At 39.9% G+C, this 19,413-nt stretch overlaps 1 protein-coding gene across 6 annotated transcripts in view; it reads left to right on the forward strand.

Moving 5' to 3' along the window:
- The window catches only part of ZNF521 (zinc finger protein 521), a 230,555-nt gene that overhangs the window by 188,196 nt on the left and 22,946 nt on the right, over positions 1-19,413 (forward strand). For all 6 annotated transcript variants that reach the window (XM_054285299.1, XM_054285294.1, XM_054285295.1 and 3 more), the window contains 2 exons: positions 13,033-13,164; positions 15,838-15,953. In XM_054285299.1, coding sequence (XP_054141274.1) covers positions 13,033-13,164; positions 15,838-15,953 — 248 coding nt within the window. The remainder of the gene's footprint in view (positions 1-13,032; positions 13,165-15,837; positions 15,954-19,413) is intronic.

Below are 19,413 nucleotides of genomic sequence, written 5' to 3' on the forward strand. Positions count from 1 at the left end.
TGTATAATTTTCAAGGATTTAACACAGTATATTTATTCTTCTCTGCTGCCATGTCATTTATCAAGTCCAGCAGTCAAACAGAAATGAACATCAACAAAATATGTTGCTTTGTGAAAGTGTCATGGGATCCAAATCTGCATGCTTCACCTAGCAAAACGCATTGCAAAATCTAACAGTGGGCTCTTGCTGGTCAGAGTGATGCAGAGCACAGCAAGTGAGTTTGCCCTGTTGTTTTTTTTACTTCTAAAATGTCCCTGTTTTTCCAAATATGACTAGAGGGGTAATACTCCTCCTTGACCTTATTTTCTGTTGTTCAAATCCTGCCTAGTGTTAAATCCCTCTGCTCACCTCCAGGTTTAATACATTTAAAATTGCTTCTTGAGTGAGGTGAAGGAAGCAATTGAAGGGGCTGGGGGATATATTCTATCTGCTTTACATCTTTGCATCTCATATGCTTGTTTTCCCCACTTTGTTTGGAGAAAGACTGACAAGTAAGCATAACATGCCGAGAAAGTAGAGAAACTTGCTGCCTGTGAGGTTTTTGATGAAGATGCTTTGTTTTAAACAGCATCAGGGTTTCCAAATTATAGCCCTCCAGCTTAAAAAAAAAAAAGACAAGGCAAGTTGAATGCATATCTAGCACCATTCTGTTTAGAAATACTTTTATTTCTTAATATTATTACAAGATTGGAAAAAAACATTACAATGCAAAAAAAAAAATTCCTTTGGAACTGGCCATTATTACAATAAGTCAGGGTATGCAGTATTTAAATGACAGCTTAAATGAACATGCTCAGGTCTTGGTCAAATTGTTTCATAAAGTTAAGAAATTTAAAATTTACCCACAACAAAAGTGTCCAAAGAATCTTTATAAGCTTTATAAGCATCTTTACAAGATAAGGATAGAAACACTTTCAATTTTTTTTTCCCTTTTTTGTGGGCTTTAATTCCTGAGATTGGTCTGTAAAAGAGATGGCTGTCTTCACTGGCTTTTTTGTCCCTGACAAAATGTTAAAAAAAATCTGTGTCTGCAAGTGTTTTGTGTGTCTCCTTCCATTCTTCTGCTTATTCTTCAACTGTGTCAACAGTATGTGCGGATAAAGAAAATATCATCAAGAATGCTGATATCATCTTCCTTTTCCCTTTTCCCTCCTCTAACTTACAATAATGTGGGGCAAAGGTCTACTTAACATAACACAGTTACGATAACTAGTACATTTGTATTTCTGCTATGATGAGAGGTCTGCTGTAGTGAGACTCATCCACTGTTGCTGCTTCTTCTCAGCAGTGTTAATTATTCTTCAGGCTCGTGTAGCGTGTGTATGGAAACACAAAATAAGCGATCAGGGAGTAGGATATTTTTGGTTTTATTTGTTGTGTCAGTGACACTTCCACTCTGACACAAACTCACAGCACAACACTCCTGATCTGTAATGAGGTTATGTCCCAGGATGTGTGTTAAAAGCACTAAATAGTCCCTTGCTTATTCAAAATCCTCATTTATCTGAATTAATTTTGTGTCCCCCATTTCATTTGGGTAAATTAGGTTTCACAGTTTCACAAGTTGATCACAAGTCTTACAATGTTCAGTACTTCTTGTTCAACCTCAGCCCCTGAAATGGCAGTGCTGCATCAAAATCTGTCTTCATTTAAAAAAAATTGAAATTCTCACTCTCCCCGTTACAGAGAAACCCTCTGAGGGGAAACTGCTCAATGCAGACTTCCAGCCATACACTGAGTTAAATATCATGGCTTTTAACCCATTCTACCCATTCTGCAGCACGTGGCTTAAATAAATTTGGTTTCAGGGACTGCTAGGCACCTTGTGCATGTACACGCAGCAATACATGTAGGGTTGGACTGGGTCTTCCTTTCTTCCTGAGTTCCTCTGTTTTTTTCCTACCTCTTCTTGTTTAAATGAACTGGCACATGCAGTGAAAGCTCAGTGGGCCTTTTGGAGAATATTTCAGCCAGCAAATGCAGTCTTGTCAGTTATTTATTAGAGTATGTCTTAGTAAAAGGCTGATGTCTTACAGTGGTCAGCCACCTATCTCTTGCTGTTACAGGCACGGTTTTCATATCACATTTCAGATTTCCTCAGAGCATTACAAGTGTTTTTTGGTTTCTCACTGATGTTAATCACCTCATAGTCATTTAATGTCAGGCCACATTTTTCTCCAGCTCTATAACTTTAATCTGGAGAGGTTATATACTGACCTGACAGCCTATACTTTTATTTTTCTCATAATGGTCCTGTATTTTTACCCCAAGTTTGATACTTAATATTTGTAACCTGCTGTTCTTTTTAATTGCTTATTGTTACTAATGATATACTGGTAACTTTGTTGGCTTGAGACATTTGGATGTAAAAATACATCTAACATTATTGTCACAGGAGCTGCACTAAATTACTCAAGTTCTGCCTGGAAGTGCATGCTACTCTGCATTTCTTCAGTGAACTTCAAGTGAAGGTTAAATTGAGACTTTGCTGTGCCTTTTCACACAGGTTTCATGCCCTTGTCCTACTTCTGCTCACCACTTCTTCAGCTCCATTCACCTTTTCAGTCTGCCTCCTTTTTTTGTTTGTTGTTGCCACTACACCTGTTCTCCTTCCCCAACCAATCTTTATCTGTCTGATACATGTCTTTTTAGCCAACTTTTCTCTATTTCTTCTACTCTGGTGTTTTTCCTCTTTTCCCCTTATTATTTGAAGTTCAGAACTTTGCCATTCTGTTACATCAAAGTTCACTGGAGGAGCAGCTGTGTTCTTAGGCACCATTCCTCAATTGCTAGCGTGGTGGGAAATGGTGTCTTTGCTTCAGCGAGGAATTAGGTTTGATCAAGGGTTGGAATAAATCTGCTAACAGAGGCATTTAGAATTTGGGAAAATAAAGCCAAGCCCCAAACATGTAACTGATAGAAAGAATAACTAATTGGCCCTCATTATTCTCTTATCCACAAATGAAGAACTTTCAATATAAAAATTCCAAAAGCTGTTTGTTCAGCTCAGTGTGAAGTCTTTGTACCAGCAGAGAAAGCAGGAAGGAGAGTGGAGCAGGTTTAGAATGAAGTCTAGCCCTTTTTTGATATGTGGGCCCAAAGCTGCTTGCTTGCTTTATGGAAGAATCAAAGAGAAACATAGGGAAAGGTTAGCTCAAATTAAAATTGAGCTTTCTCATTTTAAATGCTTTCCTAAATAAAACAGCAAACTTAATCAGATGAGCAATATAAATAATTCTTTATATTAAATTGAGCTTTATCATTTTAGTACATTGCTGTACAAGGAGATCTCCCCTAACAGGCAAAGCAGTTCGCTCACATGAAAATAATCTAATTAAATGCCCAGTTATCAGCATGGACCTGAGGGCCTTCACAGCCTGAACCTCTTCTTCCTCCCTGTTTTTTTCTGAGGGCTGGGGATGAGGAAATGGAGGTTAAAGGGAAAGAAAGCAGAAAGTTGATACACACCTAAATGAGTTGAAGAGCTGGATCAAAATCACAGCAATGGCTGCTCATTCCCAAGTGTCCCTCCACCTATGTAAAAAGATGCCAAATAATATTTGACTGATATAATAGCATTAAGACTTGGAAAACAAAATATCAATACTATCTGATGTATTAGGAAATATGAAAAGGACTGTTATTTCTTCACGCTCTTGAGTCAAATATCCAATAGAACAGGAAAGCCCTATCCTACTCTTTTTTTCCATTTTCTTTTTTCTTTCCTATCTTTTAAGAAAAAGCAGGCAATTCTTTGTAGATAAACAGCATTTCAGCATTTAGAGGCTTTATCTTCCAGATATCTAATAGCTTCATGCCAAAAGAAAGAAGGCAACTCTGACCCTTTTTGTATACTCAGAACAAAAGAAATACCTGATGAGACTTGTGTACGAAACACAATTTCTACTGCTGGTCCACTGTAGTGTAGCATTAATATTGACACTTTGTCTCCATGTGAGATGTTTTCCCAGTACCACTAAATTTAGAACAGCTTGTCTTTAGTTTATGCAACATGAAATATTCTCCCTTACCTTAAAAATTTGTGTTTTGTTTGTGCAAAGCTTAAAAGTAGATATACCTGTACTTTGACCAGAGGAGTGGGCATTACTTCCAGAAGACCCAGATGAGTGGGCATTACTAGTAGGCATGTAGCAACAAATAACAGAGAAAGCTAGTTCTCCAACCAGAGCGCAAGAACAAGAAAACAAAACTGTAGCCTACACAGTGAACAAAAATACTGAAATTGAATGCATTTTAAAAAAATTTGAATTAATAAAAAAGCAAAAAGGTTTTACTTGTTTTTACTGTGTTTAGTTCTTCTGAATACAAATATGACATTTTTATTATTTTTCCCCCTACAGTTTGATTAAAGCATTAATATCTACTTAGCTCAGGCAACCTCTGAGCCATTCAAATTGCAGTTTTACTTTACTAAAGAAGATTTGGTCCAAGAGTTTTTCCTGGAAATAGGCTCTTAGCTTACAGAAGAGAACAGTGAAAAACTCAATTCCAACCTTAATTCCAATAGTGCATTCATAATGGTGAACAAATGAAGCAGGGTCTGATTCTTCCACCATTTATTTAGTAAGAAAGTTTTCATTCTGTTTGGGATGCAGTTTTGGGGTATGGTTTCTTTTTCTGTAAAACTCAGATAATAATCTGTATCTCACTGCATACTGAGAGGATGGAGGGCTTAACCTTGCACCTCAGCAGAATTTTGTCCCACAAAAAGCCTAGGCAGGAGTCTAGAAGGATGGGAGGCCTGCTCTCCTCAGTTAGTTATGCCAGCATTTGGAGGATCAGTCACCAAGTTTTTAATCAGTGCTCACTAAGTGCTGTTTGAAAAGGCAAATATTGAGCTGGATCATCTGTCTACAAATAACTCATACCACTCAGCTTATTCCTACTGGTTTAAATTTCTTTTTATATCCCATAGCAAAATTGTTTCCAAAATAAGCTCCATCACATGGGATTTTGTTGCAATGATGGAGTGTAACCTTGTAATGTGTGTAGCTGTGTGATGCAACACAGACTTTTTTCTGAACGAATTTTAATACCTTTTTCTGGTGCAGTTACAGACAGGGAGTAGCAAATTATGCATGTCCCATCAGCTGGTGAATAACACTTGCAGAATTCCTGAACTCTCTCCTGGTAGCCAGTTGTGCAGAAAATGTTGTTGTTTGATGGAGAGGGGAGTTGCTGTATTTAAATTGTTCTTACTTGATCTGAATACACGACACTTATTAAGAAACAGACCCTGCCAGTTGCCCTTCTTTTATTTTCATCCAGCCTCACTGAAGCCAGACAATTTGTGGCTTTAATAGAACATACAAGGCACATGTGGTAAGAAGAGTTCACTTACAAGCAGCCAAAGTGAGTGCAACCAAGCAAAAAAGTGAACAGTTGGTGAAGTGAAATGCATCCCTTGCTTCAGACAAAAATACAGTGGAATGGAAGATGCAGTAGACTGGCTTTCCCTTAAGCAGATCTAATTTCAAAATCTGTCCCTGGAGAGAGAACTTTTGCTTTAATTGAGGAGGTGGATCCCAGCTCTTTGTCACTCCATCAATCAGCACCCTTTGCTGTAGCTTTAGCAGTGCACTGCAGAGGGCTGTAGGATTTATTTCCTGCTTGTTGAATAAAGCTTCCTACCAAGCTCCTGGGAGTCAGCATGGCCTGGCCTCAGCAGCACAGTGCAGCTCCCATCCTCTTCCTGCTGCTGCAGGCCAGGACCTTCAAGGCAGTGTCATAGCCTCGTCCCTACGTTCCCCTTGAGAGGCTGCAGTTGTTGGGGACTCAGGAGTTTAGGATTGTTGATAGGGTCTTGTCTGCCAGCTTTCCTTGGAATGGGCAGAGTCTTGCCTAAAAATCATTCTGAACTGAAAAAAAAAAGCAAGGGGAAAGACATTGCTCGGAGTGCAGCCAGATGTTTTGAGTTTCTTCAGCTAACATTATGATTTTGGTTAAAAGTGGCATTAAGGATAAACACAGATCAGCATGCTGGCATCTACATGAGCAGTAGTATGTGGCGCAAGAGGGAAGGTGTGAAGGATAACTGTGCCTAGAGGGTGAGTGAGGAGGGAGGGTATTTCCTTCCCCTGCCCTCCTGTTTCCTAACATGTGGTGACTTGCCCTGGACAGTCCAGGAGAAAGACAGGTGTACTTCTGTCTTTCCATCCAATCATCCATCCTGTCTCACCAGGACTGAACCATTAGTTAGGACTTAAACAAAAACTGGTTTTGTATGACAGGTTTTTCTCACATCTGTAAATTCTAGCTGTATACTTCTTCCTGCTGAAAATGCCAGCTGTATGCTTTGCCTTTACTCTCTGTTCCTTTATCCCTATTTCCATGCTTTTCATGTCAGCTTCCAAAATTAACACTGTGATGGATCATGTTTCTCATTTGAGGGGTTCTGATAATGTTTGAGGAATTGAAAATGGCAGAAGCATTAGTGCTATCAGGGAGAAATTATGAATGAGGTGCTGGAGACTTCAGGTACTGTTCCATTTCAGCTTCCAGGCTTGGAAGAGCTGCTATTTGCTCTTTAGCATGTGAAGGTACGTGTCATGCACATACTTGCCACAGCAGACCCTAAGACCAAATTTTGAGTAGGAATGAGATTGTCTGAAGTGTCACAGGGAGGCTGGTGGTTGTGTAGGTGTGTGGCCAGTAGAATTTAAAAGATGCAGGTAGGCACAGCACTATAAGCTAGGAAGCATGTATGGCTGTACACTCTGGAAATTAAAGTGTTGTATGTTGTATTTTGTCCTTCCCTTGTTTTTGTGTGAGATGCTGTAGCCAAGGGGTTAGCTGTCATCCATGGCATTGCTTCCTTACTCCTCAGATCTCTGGCTTATAAATGTGTGCTGCAGAATTAGCTCAGGGAAGAGTGAAAGCAATGCGAAGAAGGAGAAATTGGTTTAGGGGCATGGTTTGCTTGGTAAAAATATTACAAAGAAAACACATTGAATGTGGGAGCTGTGCATGTTTTAGATCTAAAAAAAAAATTACAGGGCCTGCAGGCCATTTCATTCCTGTGTTGTGTGTGGAGGGCAGACTTTACATGACTTCTTAACAGATGATTTTGAGCATGGAGCCAGCCTCGTGATGATTTACCAGGAGGACATCATGATCCTAAGACCTTTGCCTATAGATTTATTCAGAGTAGAAGGCACAAGGACCCTTCTGGACAATCTCAAGGATGAATAAGAGAGTTACTTATAAACTGTTGCAAATTGGTGCTGGGTAATGGCTGTAGTGTTGATCAGACAATATAAGAGGGCCCCCAGTGGTTACCGACTTAACAGATGCATGTAAGTCAGCCAGTGAACATTTGCTTGGAGCTGCTCTAGTTTTGTTTTTATTGAAGAGCAAGAAGCATAAACGCAAGTCTAGACACTGCTTAAAGGGTTCCACTTGTTTAAAGTGCGTACTGAAATGTCAGGGCCTTCCATGGAATGAACAAGTTGTGCCTTGAGTTGGTAACACAAACTGGGCCGGGTCATCCAGAGCGCTGGCTCTGGGGCAGGTGCAAGTGGGAGCATCCTGCCTGCTGTACGAGCTGCTCAGTAACTCTGCAGTGCATGGGTAGCCAATACAAAGAGGATCCCCAAATATGAGTATATGCTCAGCACGAAGACTGATTATATTTGCTTTTATAGCTGGTTGTCAAGTTAGTTGCTGAGGTAATGGGCTGCACTTCAATTAAAATCTACCTGCCTGCATTGAAACATTTAATATTTGTGTAAATATTAAACATTTATATGAATATTAAATGCATTTATTTGGAATTGATTCATGTTTACATTTTCCCGCTATCTGAATAAAGATTACAAATGGAAAGCAATTTACTTATGCAGAAATTCTGCGTGCATCAAACTCATTTGACGTGAGCAATGGGTAAACCATTCCCATCCATCTTGCGAGGTCTCAGCCATGTCCAAGCTCATATCCCAGCCACGTAAGGGCAACAGTAAGCACCAGTTCTGTGCTGTACAGTGGGTACTTTGTTCTTGCCTTCCTCATGGCGTTGTTGGGCCCATAATGTGAAGGACGTGCTGACTTGTTTTACGATGTACCACACCAGGGAATGCAGTGCATAGTTTTCTGTTAGATTTGGAAAAGTGCAGGCTTTATATTAAAGGTTCATTTCTTTTTCATCCTTCGGCTAACTCATTTGCACTGTAATGTACTTTCCTATTCCTCCTCCTGATACTTGCTGCTTTTATACCTATTTTGCAAGCCATATTTTTAGTCTAATCCATACAGCAGTTGTCTAAAATTCCATAGCATTGCTTATTTCTTACCTATAACTCTTAATAAAAAATAGGGCTGTGCCAACCTATTATATCCTTAATAGAATATTCTAATGGTTATTAAATCAATTGACTCTGAATCTCACTTTAATAAATGAGTCAGACAGTATTTTCCAATTACTGTCAGCCGCCACCTTTCCAAAGAGCAGATTATTTTGATTGAATTTTTTAAAGCTGCTCAGCACTTTTTTTTTTAATTTTTGCTTTTTTTCTGCCTGAGCAAGAGCAAAGAGCAGCAGCTCTGTTCTGCAGGGAAGGAGAGCCCTTTGGACTGTATCTGACACTCCATTCCATTTCAGATTTATCCCAAATGAAAACTGAAAATGTGACATTTCACTGGCCCTTTATTTATTAATGATATCATATTTTGCACTTCCATAGCACCCTATCAAATTGTTTGCTAAACATGGAGAGCTAGACAGGGGCCACTGCGTAAACAGAGCCTTTTGCATGCTCTTTCCACATCTGGCACCTTTGCAGGATTTGCCACATCCTGGCTCTTTTCATGCCAGTGGGAGATAAAAGGCTGGCTGTGCTTTTAAATTGTCTAGGGAGAGCAGAGAACAGGGACAAAGCCTTGTTCCCCCATCCTTCCACAGTGCTGTGTGATCCAGGCAAGTTGTGTGTCAAGAAATACAGTCTTAAACCCTTTCACAGGCAGATGGCAGTGATTCTGGGTCTTCTGAGTGTGGTAGATAATCTTGGACTCTTCTCCAGCTCCACTGTCTTGGTTGTATTAAAAGTCTTAAGGGATAGTAATTAGGTCAGCCTGTTAAAGTAGAAATTAAAAATTAGCACCACTTCCTTAAAGATGGGTAGTCTGAGAAACACAGGCCACGCTGTCATGCCCAAGGTGATAAGAGTATGTCAGTGTTGGAGTTTGGAATGGAAGCCAGAGATCCTGACTCTTCTGCCAGTTCTGTACCCTTAGTTGTCTTCCTTAAATTTAAATCATGGCTGGTTTCACATTCTTGAATTCAAGGTCTGGAACCTTGCCCTTTGTTCCAAGGATGTAACAAAGCTGGTGATGTGCACAAAATGGGTGAAAACAGTGGGACTTAGGAAAAATATTATTCTGTTAGTTATACAAATGTAGTCTTATTTCATATATGGTCTTTAGAACTTGGAAACTAAAAGCATTTCATTTTTAAGAGAAACTTAGATTCTGCAGAAATTGATGTCTTTTGCCTGGGGAAGGTTTTTATCTGCCCCAGGCGAGTGGGTGAGGGGATTTTTCAAACCCTGTTTATAAGCCTTTAGGAAAATCACATTTGCAACATAGAATAATCAAAGTGATTTTGATATTTGTGACCAGGAAGTCACCTTGGATCTGAGTAATATGGGAAATACAATAAGGGTCACATTTAATGGGGTTCAGTTCTTCTTGAACAAGTACAATTTCTGTGTAATTAAAATTAGCTTTGCTTCGGCATCAGGGGTGCATGCCTTTCTTTCTACTTTTTTCTTCATCAACTAAGGTAATGGAAAGACCAAAAAAAACCCTTCCCTGTTTTCTGTAGCATCATATAAAAATATTTCTTTTTTGGAAGTCTTTCTTCCTTGGAATGTTTGAAGAACACCCTGTTCTGTGTTCCCATGCTCAGGAATGATTAGCATGGTTCATTTACACTTTGCCAACAGTAACTCTGTGATTTGAGAATTGTCATTGATTATTTTCACCTTGACTTGTGGAAGATCCTGAGATGGAGCTCCCTTTGTCCTAATTGCTTTGACTGTGTGTATCAGCACAAACAGGTTAATGAAGAAACTTCACCTTACAGGTTTCCTGTCTTGTAACTGCCCATTGAGGGGAACTTTCACCACCTCCAGAACTATCTGTTCAATAATGACCATGGCAAAGATACGCATATAGGAGAAATATTGTGTGTCAGTCTGTACAATCCTCATAATTAATTAGCAAGTTCAGGGAAGAAGAGGCATTTATATAAGATTTGTTGAGCCCTCCTCCTCTTTTCAGGATGCTGTTCTGCAGCTTTGCCCGCAGCTGTGGGTTGCTGCCTGTTGGAAGTACACAGCTTGCAACCTGCCTTGGAGGATGGGTCTGTGTCTCTTAGATCTACAGACTGGAGTGTGCCAGATTCTTTTCCTTCATGCTCCCTTTGGTGGTGCTTGCATGGGCTGTACTTGTCCTCTCTCAGCAGTAGCAAAGGCAGAACACACTGGAAGGATTTGTCAGTGATGGTGGAAAATGCCAAATCACAGGCAACTTTTGATAATCCATTAAAATTTTCTCTGCTAATGAAGTAGTTAGCATATATTTCATTTTTTTTTTTTTTTAATGCAGAGTTACAAAAGGTGCCATCTACAAGATAAGAAAGTATCACCCACCCTTAACCTTCCCCTGGAAGTCTCTTGCAAAGGATTTTATCAGCTATTGTACCTGACTACCAGCATATGTGGCTGGGTGGGATGTGTACCTCATCAGCCAGTGCTCTGCTGTCACCATATTCCAGTCTCTCCAGAGAGACCATGGTATCAAAATAGCTGAGATTGACCTCAGCCTTTGCCTGAGTTTGTGTTGACAGCTGTCCTCAGTGGATCTAGCTATAAACTGGTGCCTGGTCAGGCAGGCTGAGAGTCAAGTTCTTCTGTCTCATGTAGGTAACAGAGACAGGCACTTGAGCAGCAACAGTCTGTGGGCAGGGGATTGCCAGGACCACCAACATTTTTCAGCTGACACTTCAGACCAGGCCTTCCATTTCACACCCTCTAAAAGCTCTGCAGCATGTACGTGATGATGCAGAGCAACACAGAGTCCCCAGGCAGGTGCAAAGGAGAGCCCTTTATTGCAGAAACCAGACCTTTTTAAGCAGCTAGCCCATTACCACAGTATGGTTTTAAGGCACAACAAGGCCAAGTGAACCAACCGCCGTACACCACGATGTGGACATGTGGCAGTCACACAGCACGTCTCTCACATCACTCACATCTCCCTCATCTCTCTACCCCTATTCCAACTGAGTCATTCTCCTATAGTTCCCTTCTACTTAGCCTAAGTAGCAGGCCTGAGCCATGATTTTACAAGGCCCTTATTTTATAAGGCTTTACATATATGCAGCAGAGGTAGTCAGGAACATTGAACATTGCTTTCAGGAAGGATTGGGTAGAAAAGGAAAGGAAGTTTGCAGTTTGCTGTGTCTGCATGGGAGTGATGTAATTTTGTCGAAACCTTTGTCTTTATTGGGTTTCATTTGCCCCTTTTCATTGTGCAGACCTCTGACACCTCATGGAAACCACACAATGGTAATTTTCAGTGATTCCACCTGCAGAGTGGCCACCATGGCCTGGCTTAGCTCACACTGTCTAATTCCCCTCCTTTGGCTAGAAATGCCATGACTTACGCAAAGGCTAAATTTAGCTTTTGGACTAAAAAGAATTGAAAGCTGGGGGCTACCACGGACATTTTTTTCAATTCTTATAAGTCACTAAGGGTCATTTGGGGCAGGAATGTGCCCCCACTCAGCCACTGAAGCACCATGTCGCGTTCTCTTTACACCAGTGGAAAGGATTGTCGTGTGGGATGCACAACATGTGTCTGTGCATCCCACACGACTGTCTGTGCTCTCACTATCCTTTGTGAATGCCAGTCTCCAGGGTCACTCATGGTTGCTGCAGGCAGCGCTGTGTCCGGCGGGAGGTTGGCAGCCTGGCATTTAGGTGTTGAGCATGGGCAGGGCGCTCTCATCAATCGCTCCTTCCCAACTGAGAAATGGCAGGGAGCTGCCCCAGTCACCAAGCACTCCATTCCCGCTTGTTTTTTAATAATCAGTATTTACCTGTGAGATCAATGCCACTCGTGTAGCACACCAGTGACATACAGAAGGACCTTTTCTAAGCGGCGCTGTGGGAATTGAGGCCTCTGCAGCAGGGCTGGAAGCCACTTCTTACCTAGCAACTGTTTCTAAGTAGGACAGCCGCTGACTGCCCTCATGGCGGAGTGGATGAATCCTGCAGCACCCTCAGGAAGGGAACCTGGTGCCAGGCACCAGCCGGCCTTGGAGGACAATGGGAGGAAGCAGAGGAACAGGCGGCAGGGAGCGGGAAGGGTTTTAAAGCCACTGGACGTGGACGGGAAAGCTGCGTCAGAAGGCGCGTGGGGACTTCTCTAGGCTGTTCAGAGGAGAAATGCAAATAAAGAGGGAAAAAAAATCCAGGATTGTCAGAAAGAGAGGTCTGAAATGCTGCAGCTTGCAAAAGGTTTCATGTATGCCCACAGGACTGGGAATGTGGAATAGGAGTGGTGTGAGGGTATAAACTACCCACCCTTCTCACGCCAGTTACAAGAAACTCCACCTCAGCCACAGTGCCAAAAACAGCATTCACAGTTCTTACCCATGGTACACAGGATGGTGTGTGATCAGCATTAAATTCCTCACGTGCTGTTTTGCAAATTTACTTGGTTGTGACTGGGTGGCTCTGCTAAGAAATGATGTTTCAGGTCATAGTCATAATTTCCTACTAAAGGCTAATGCTCTGCATTCCTGCGTAGTGCTAATTATAAGTGGAAAATCTGTGCTTTTAATGCCCAGTCAAGCTTTGGATATTCTGAAACATTCTGGGTAAGAGAACATTTCAGCAATCCAGTTTCCTGAGCTTAGGAAAACAAAAAGTTGCTCCAGTTCACAGATTTTGTTGGACTTTCTCTTTGTAAGGGCTGTGGTGAATTTCAGTTCTCCTTTGATTTCTCCTGCAGATGAAGGACTGAACCATGAATGCAAACTCTGCAATCAGACATTCGACTCTCCTGCCAAACTTCAGTGCCACCTGATAGAGCACAGCTTTGAAGGCATGGGGGGCACCTTCAAATGTCCGGTGTGCTTTACAGGTAGGAGCCCATCACTGCTTGTCCCAGTCATGCCCTTAGCTTGACCTTGCGGAACTCCCTGAAAAAATGTGTTGTGTGCTGGCTTTAGGTCAGCTTTAGGAGGGAACATTACATTTTGCTCATTAATAATATTGATTAGAAATCGTTTAGAAAGCTGAGCTCCTTGGAAGGTCAGTCATCCATCTGTAAGAAGTGCCTTTCAAGCTCTTCTATCGGAAGTTTGAGTTTTTTATAATTACAGAAGTGATAGTCTGTTACCTTTCACGGTATCACTTCCATGTTTCAAACCTGCCAAGGTTAAAACTATCCATAAATTTGTAGCTTTAAAGCTACAGATGCTTCATCTAATAAAACTCAGAGTAGAATTTGGCCCCATATCCCCGGCATTGCCTGTGCAGCAGCATTCTCTCCTGATGGGGTAAGAAAGCCCACATGAGTGTGTTTGTTGGCTTGTGGTGAGAAGAAACACCCTTGTAATGTGCTTTACAAAGCAAACCATCCTGTCTTGCCACAAGTCAAGTTCTGCTCTCCCCTGACACAAGTCCAAGTGTGGAATAATCCTCCCCGAGTCTGTGCTGTTATTCAGTAGTAAAACCCAAGTGAGAAAATAACTTGACCCAGTAGGGCTAAGCACTGCAGTGTTTGGGCCATAATGAAGAACAGAAAAATGCTGTTGTTGGAAATGAAAACACATTAAAAGGGTGCCTACTGAGTTGTTGTGAGTTTTTTAAGGACTTCCTAATAGAATATTTCATAAAATGATAACCTAAAACATGAGTGTTACTACGTAGCTTGCATTTCCAATTTTGCTTTAAAAGATGTAAATCAAAGATAATCACAAACATGACAAAACACACTTTGGGTATTCACACATCAATGGCATGCTAATTCTGGAAGCCATTCAAGGTTTCTGTTTTCCATTAATGGAAGTGAAGAATTTTCATTGATAAGCAAATAGACCCTTTAATACCTTCATTTTACTCCTCTTTGTTTGGCAGCTCCACGCCCAGTGAAACCTAAGCGAGTGCTACCAAGGAAAATTAAATTTGAATTTTTCATCTTTCAGATACAGTGGCTGGTGATGATTATTACCTCTTTGTGTTCAGATTTCACACATTTCTGTGGGTTATAAAATTAAAAAAATACATAGTTCCTCTTCACTGCACAGCTTGTCTGAGCATGGGTAGTACCACCAGAAACAGTTTGTCTGTAAAGTGTCTGTCATCAATAATTCTTTCAGTTAGGCATTCCTTCAAGTTTTTAGTTTTACTACTGAGTCTACCATTTTTCCCTTGTTTTTGCTTACACATTATGGTGTGATCTTTTTTTAGTGTGATGTCATGAATCTTCCATTTCCAAATTTAGCATGTTGTAAATGCAACATACAAACTTGCATATGTAAAGAGTACCCACTGAGGGCTCTCCATGTGACCAAGATCCCTGATAAAACTAATCCTTCCATTTCTGAGCCAGTAGCCTTGTGAAATGTGTTAAGGAGTATGGAGATAAGTCGATTCCAATCTGTGCAAAATTCTTCTTGCTTTTTGCTGATGGGGTAAATAGACAGTGAGCATTAATCACAAACAATGATGCTTTATTAGCAATGTGCCATTAAATTACTTCAGCACATCTTGCTAGAATATTAACAAGAAACAAAAATCACCAATATAAGTTTTATATGGAAAATGGAATCTGATCTTTTTTTTCCAGGGTAATGAGAAATGTGATTAAAATGTATGACTCAGAAGAACAATATTCTGATGTTTTTTGTTGCCTTGCAATTAGAATAATTTTAATGATTAGGAGTGGAGTCAAAGTCAAATGCCAGCATCTTTAATAAATCCTTTCCCTGCCTATACAGATTAATATTGTAGATGCAAACTTTTTTAGGTCACAGTGCACCAGGCATCCATCAGAAGTCAGTGCTGCCAACCCAAACACTGCCTCTGGCATATACAATTTAATTATTAATAGTATGTCTCCTAGGTAAACTGTTACACAGTCTTAGGGCCTTGTTTTGTAGTCATTAAAATTGAACATGTTTATATTATTGAAACCCTTGCATTCAGTGTGTAGGCAGAGTTGATCTTAAAGTATCCAAAGAGAATTTACCTGCAGTTCTGTTTCACATTTATAGACATTGCCCCAGTATAGCTGTGGGATATAATTTTTAACATTAACACATTTAAATACAGAGCTGTTTGTTAGTTTTAACTTTAGGCACACAGAGTAAACAGGACTTTGGATCTGTGCTTTTCAAACCTGTTGGTTGCCAGGAAATAAGTTTTGTGTCTGTTCAATCAAAGTGCAGTAAGCATGAAGAAATAATCCTGAACAGGAAATGGCATTTTCAGACACTCTATAGATGAAATCTTCATTGGTTGTCCTGACAGGGTCTCTTTTTTTTTTTCTTGGTCAGTTGTTGGGTTTTTTTTCCTTACACCAGGAATCTTCTTTTGTTTCAATTCATTTGTTTTAGAAGAAGCCTCACACTTTGTAGATAAATGACATTCATTGCTATGCATTATAGCAACAGTGTAAGGTGAAATCTGAATGCACTTGCCTAATTTTACATCCTGGAATTGCTCAGTGCTATTGGGAGATTGTTTATAAAAAACCTCTTCACTTATGATATAAAATAATGAAAAGCTTGTTCTTTGTCTAATATTTCAGTGTTTGTCCAAGCAAACAAGTTGCAGCAGCATATTTTCTCAGCCCATGGACAAGAGGACAAGATCTATGACTGCACACAGTGTCCACAGAAGTTCTTCTTCCAAACAGAGCTGCAGGTACTACATTTGTTACCTGAGGGTTATAAAGGCATTATGTATTTCATAGCTGAGTTCAAAGTTGTACTTGCCATGACCTCCTCTGATTTTTGCTTATCATTAGGATGGGAATTAGAGAAGGTCAAGAGAAATTGCAGGTTATTCAACCCATGCTGCTTCAAAAAGATGCTGGCAGAAAGCCACCTGGTACAGAGCTAAATTTCAGGATTCTTGCACTGTAGGTTCTTGCAGCTCAAGGTATTCTCTAGGAGAGAGAAATGGGCATCCTGTTTTTCTGCTTAATAGCCATAAAACATTTAGTAAACCAGTGAAATGGAAAATAAATGCATTCTTTTGTCTTTAAATGTGAAAAGCTATGCACTGAAGTAGGAGTGTAGTGATGGCAGAGAGGGGAAGCAGAAAGAATTTCTCTTTTGATTTGGGGGGGAATAAAAATAGGGCCAAATGAATGTCTTTATGTGGGCTGTCAGATTTGTAATGATACTGTTCATTAATGGTAAACAAAAGGAGAGAGAGAAAGAAAGAGACAAAACAAGAGAGAAAGAGAGAGAGAAAGAGAGAAAGAAAGAGAGAAAGAAAGAGAGAAAGAGAGAAAGAAAGAGAGAAAGAAAGAGAGAGAGAAAGAGAAAGAAAGAAAGAAAGAAAGAAAGAAAGAAAGAAAGAAAGAAAGAAAGAAAGAAAGAGAGAAAGAAAGAAAGAAAGAAAGAAAGAAAGAAAGAAAGAAAGAAAGAAAGAAAGAAAGAAAGAAAGAAAGAAAGAAAGAAAGAAAGAAAGAAAAAGAAAGAAAGAAAGAGAAAAAGAGAGAGAGAGAAAAGAAGGTGCAGGTAGGCAAAAGACAGTTATGAAAGGAAGGAAACAGGAACATAAGGTAAAAATTACTTTTAACAGTAGAATTAGGACTGGATTTTGAAAAGCAGAATAGATAACTGATTTAGGAAGATGTAAAGCACACAGTGTAATTATGATTTGTACAATCACCTCCTAACTAGTCTGTCCCATCTAAAATACACTTCCATTTCGAAATACACAGCTTCCCAAGCAACTGCCTTCATTTTTTTGTTGTAATAAACAAATGATATCTTTTTCCACTCAAAGTTTATTCCTGCCCAAGACTAAGAAAAAGATTTTGCTCTTCCATCTAAGCCTCATTCATTTAAACTTCAACATAACTGAAGCACCTGGTTTTCTAGTGAAGGGCACAAAAGGGTGTCACTACAGAGAGAAACTCTGCTCTACACGGGCTAGATGACAGTGTGTTGGTAGTTCCATGCTGCAGAAGGCTCCTACTAGACACCATCTCAGCATCCTTAGTGACTGCCTCCCTCTGTCTTATCTACACTTGCAATAAGGAATATTATACACTTAATTCATTAGGTTTATTATTATTTGAATTAATTTGGATAGTCCTACCTCAGTGGAGAATGCATTATGTTTAAAAAAATACAGTGCCATCATGCCATTTGCGTTTATTTTTTGGGATCTCTGTCTTTCTGCTCTTACCTCCAGTTACCTACCCAGGCTGCTGAAAGGGCAGCAGAGCACTCAAGCACAGCAGTAGGTACTGAGTTTTGGGTATTGCTTTTGCTGAAAATGCATTGATTTCCAGCACACTCCCACTTACAACCTATTCTAGGAGGCATGGCTTTGTTCAGACTACCTACCACCTAAAGCAGTGGAATCTTTGGCAGCTGTTGTCCAGATTATGATTTTCCAACCTTTCACATTGCCTTGGTTTGTGTTGGACATTGCAGCATAGCTGTAGTTTATTCCATCAAGGACAGTTCCTTACTTTTTAAATTAGGTGTGCATCTGATGTTCTTCTCCCATGCACAGGACATGCTGATCATGTCAGATTAGAAGGTAGGGTCAGCACTCCATGGTTGTAGGGAAGGTAGGGTGGAAACATGTACAAAGTAGAGCAGGGCAGAATGCAATAGCATAGAAGTCCTGTCCACATGTATAGTTCAGCTGATAATTAAAGGGAATTAATTCAAGTAAACAGAAAATATATGCATTATAATGGTACTTAATTTGGTGTTTGGCCAAGTGTGATACTTCACTTAGCATTTTCAGGCTCCTGTTCAGAAAGAGGAGCCTATAGGAACGTAAGAATCCCCTCACATTATGTTCATCTCACCTTGTCAATACAAAAATCAAGTAAGACTCCCTTTAGAAGTTTCCATTATTTCACTCCAGGCACTTGCTAGGAATGCAACACAATCCCACAGGACCACATTCCGGTGAGAAGAGAGAACAAATGACCAGTCCTGAAAATCAAACCTTCAATGTTTTGCTCAACCTTCAAGTTGAAATAAAGAAATTTTACAGGAATTTGCTCTTTGTTTTAAGATCCTTTTGACACTTCCTTTGTGCTCTGTACACGGCTTTTAAATGCCTTTGTGCTCAATAGCTGCACAACCAGCTTTAAACTTTTTTGGATACTACCTGCATATGGAGGAGCAAATGGAAACCTTCTGTAACAGTTAGAAGTTTATGCTTTAAGAGTGTTTCAAGTTGTGAATTTTTGTACTTACATGTTTAAAAGGCTATGTGGTGTATTTATACTTCTGAAATGGAGTTGAAAAAGTGTGTCCCTAAAAGTGTTTATTCTTTAAAATAGAAAGCTTTTAATAAGACATACTTAACACAATAAGGGCTTGTACAAACAAGGAAGCTGAAAGGTAGATGCATTTATAGGGTGCCTGGATTTCCCCCAAAAGATTAAAATCTTCTAATAGAACACCTGGACTATTTAGTTCTCTATAGAGGATGGATATAACTAAAACAGTGTTCTCCATTCATTATCCATAATACTGAATTTTTAATTGATAAGGAAGTAAAGAAACTTATCACTAGTTTATTATTAAATTTTCATTAAATTATGAGAAAGGAATTTGTACCTATTAGGACTTCTTTTTCCTGCCCACATGCTCTTTCCAATGCCTGCTCCTTTTTGCCTTAGTCTTATTGGACAAAGGCTTAGATGTTTGCTCTGGTGTTTGTGCCTCTCTTGTCTCTGATAAGGAGTAACTATCTCTTTCCTATTTCCAGTGCTAGTATTAATTCCACAGAATCAGAATGATTTGGGTTGGAAGGGACATTAAAGATTATCTGGTTCCAACCCCCTGCCATGGGCAGGGACAGCTTCCACAAGACCAGGTTGCTCAAAGCCCCATCCAACCTGGCTATGAACACAACAAATTGTGGCCTTTGTGGGGAGGAATGAGGTACCCTTGTGGGGTGTTACCCAAAGTGAATGAATCAATTCACTTTAGTTTTATGCAGATGTTGTTGGATCAGAGAGGTACTGATATCCAATAGAACTGATGAATAAGTGTACATTTTTTTCAGTGTATTATCAGTGATGATAGTTAGTTTTCAATATGATGCTAGCCAAGATTACATGATCTCAGCACCATTTTGCCCAGAACAAAAATTATATCTCTTTTTGGCGAATTAG

This window comes from Melozone crissalis, unplaced genomic scaffold, assembly GCF_028551555.1.
Source record: "Melozone crissalis strain CALT ecotype California unplaced genomic scaffold, PUWL_Pcris_2 ptg000042l_1, whole genome shotgun sequence".
Lineage (NCBI taxonomy): Eukaryota > Metazoa > Chordata > Aves > Passeriformes > Passerellidae > Melozone > Melozone crissalis.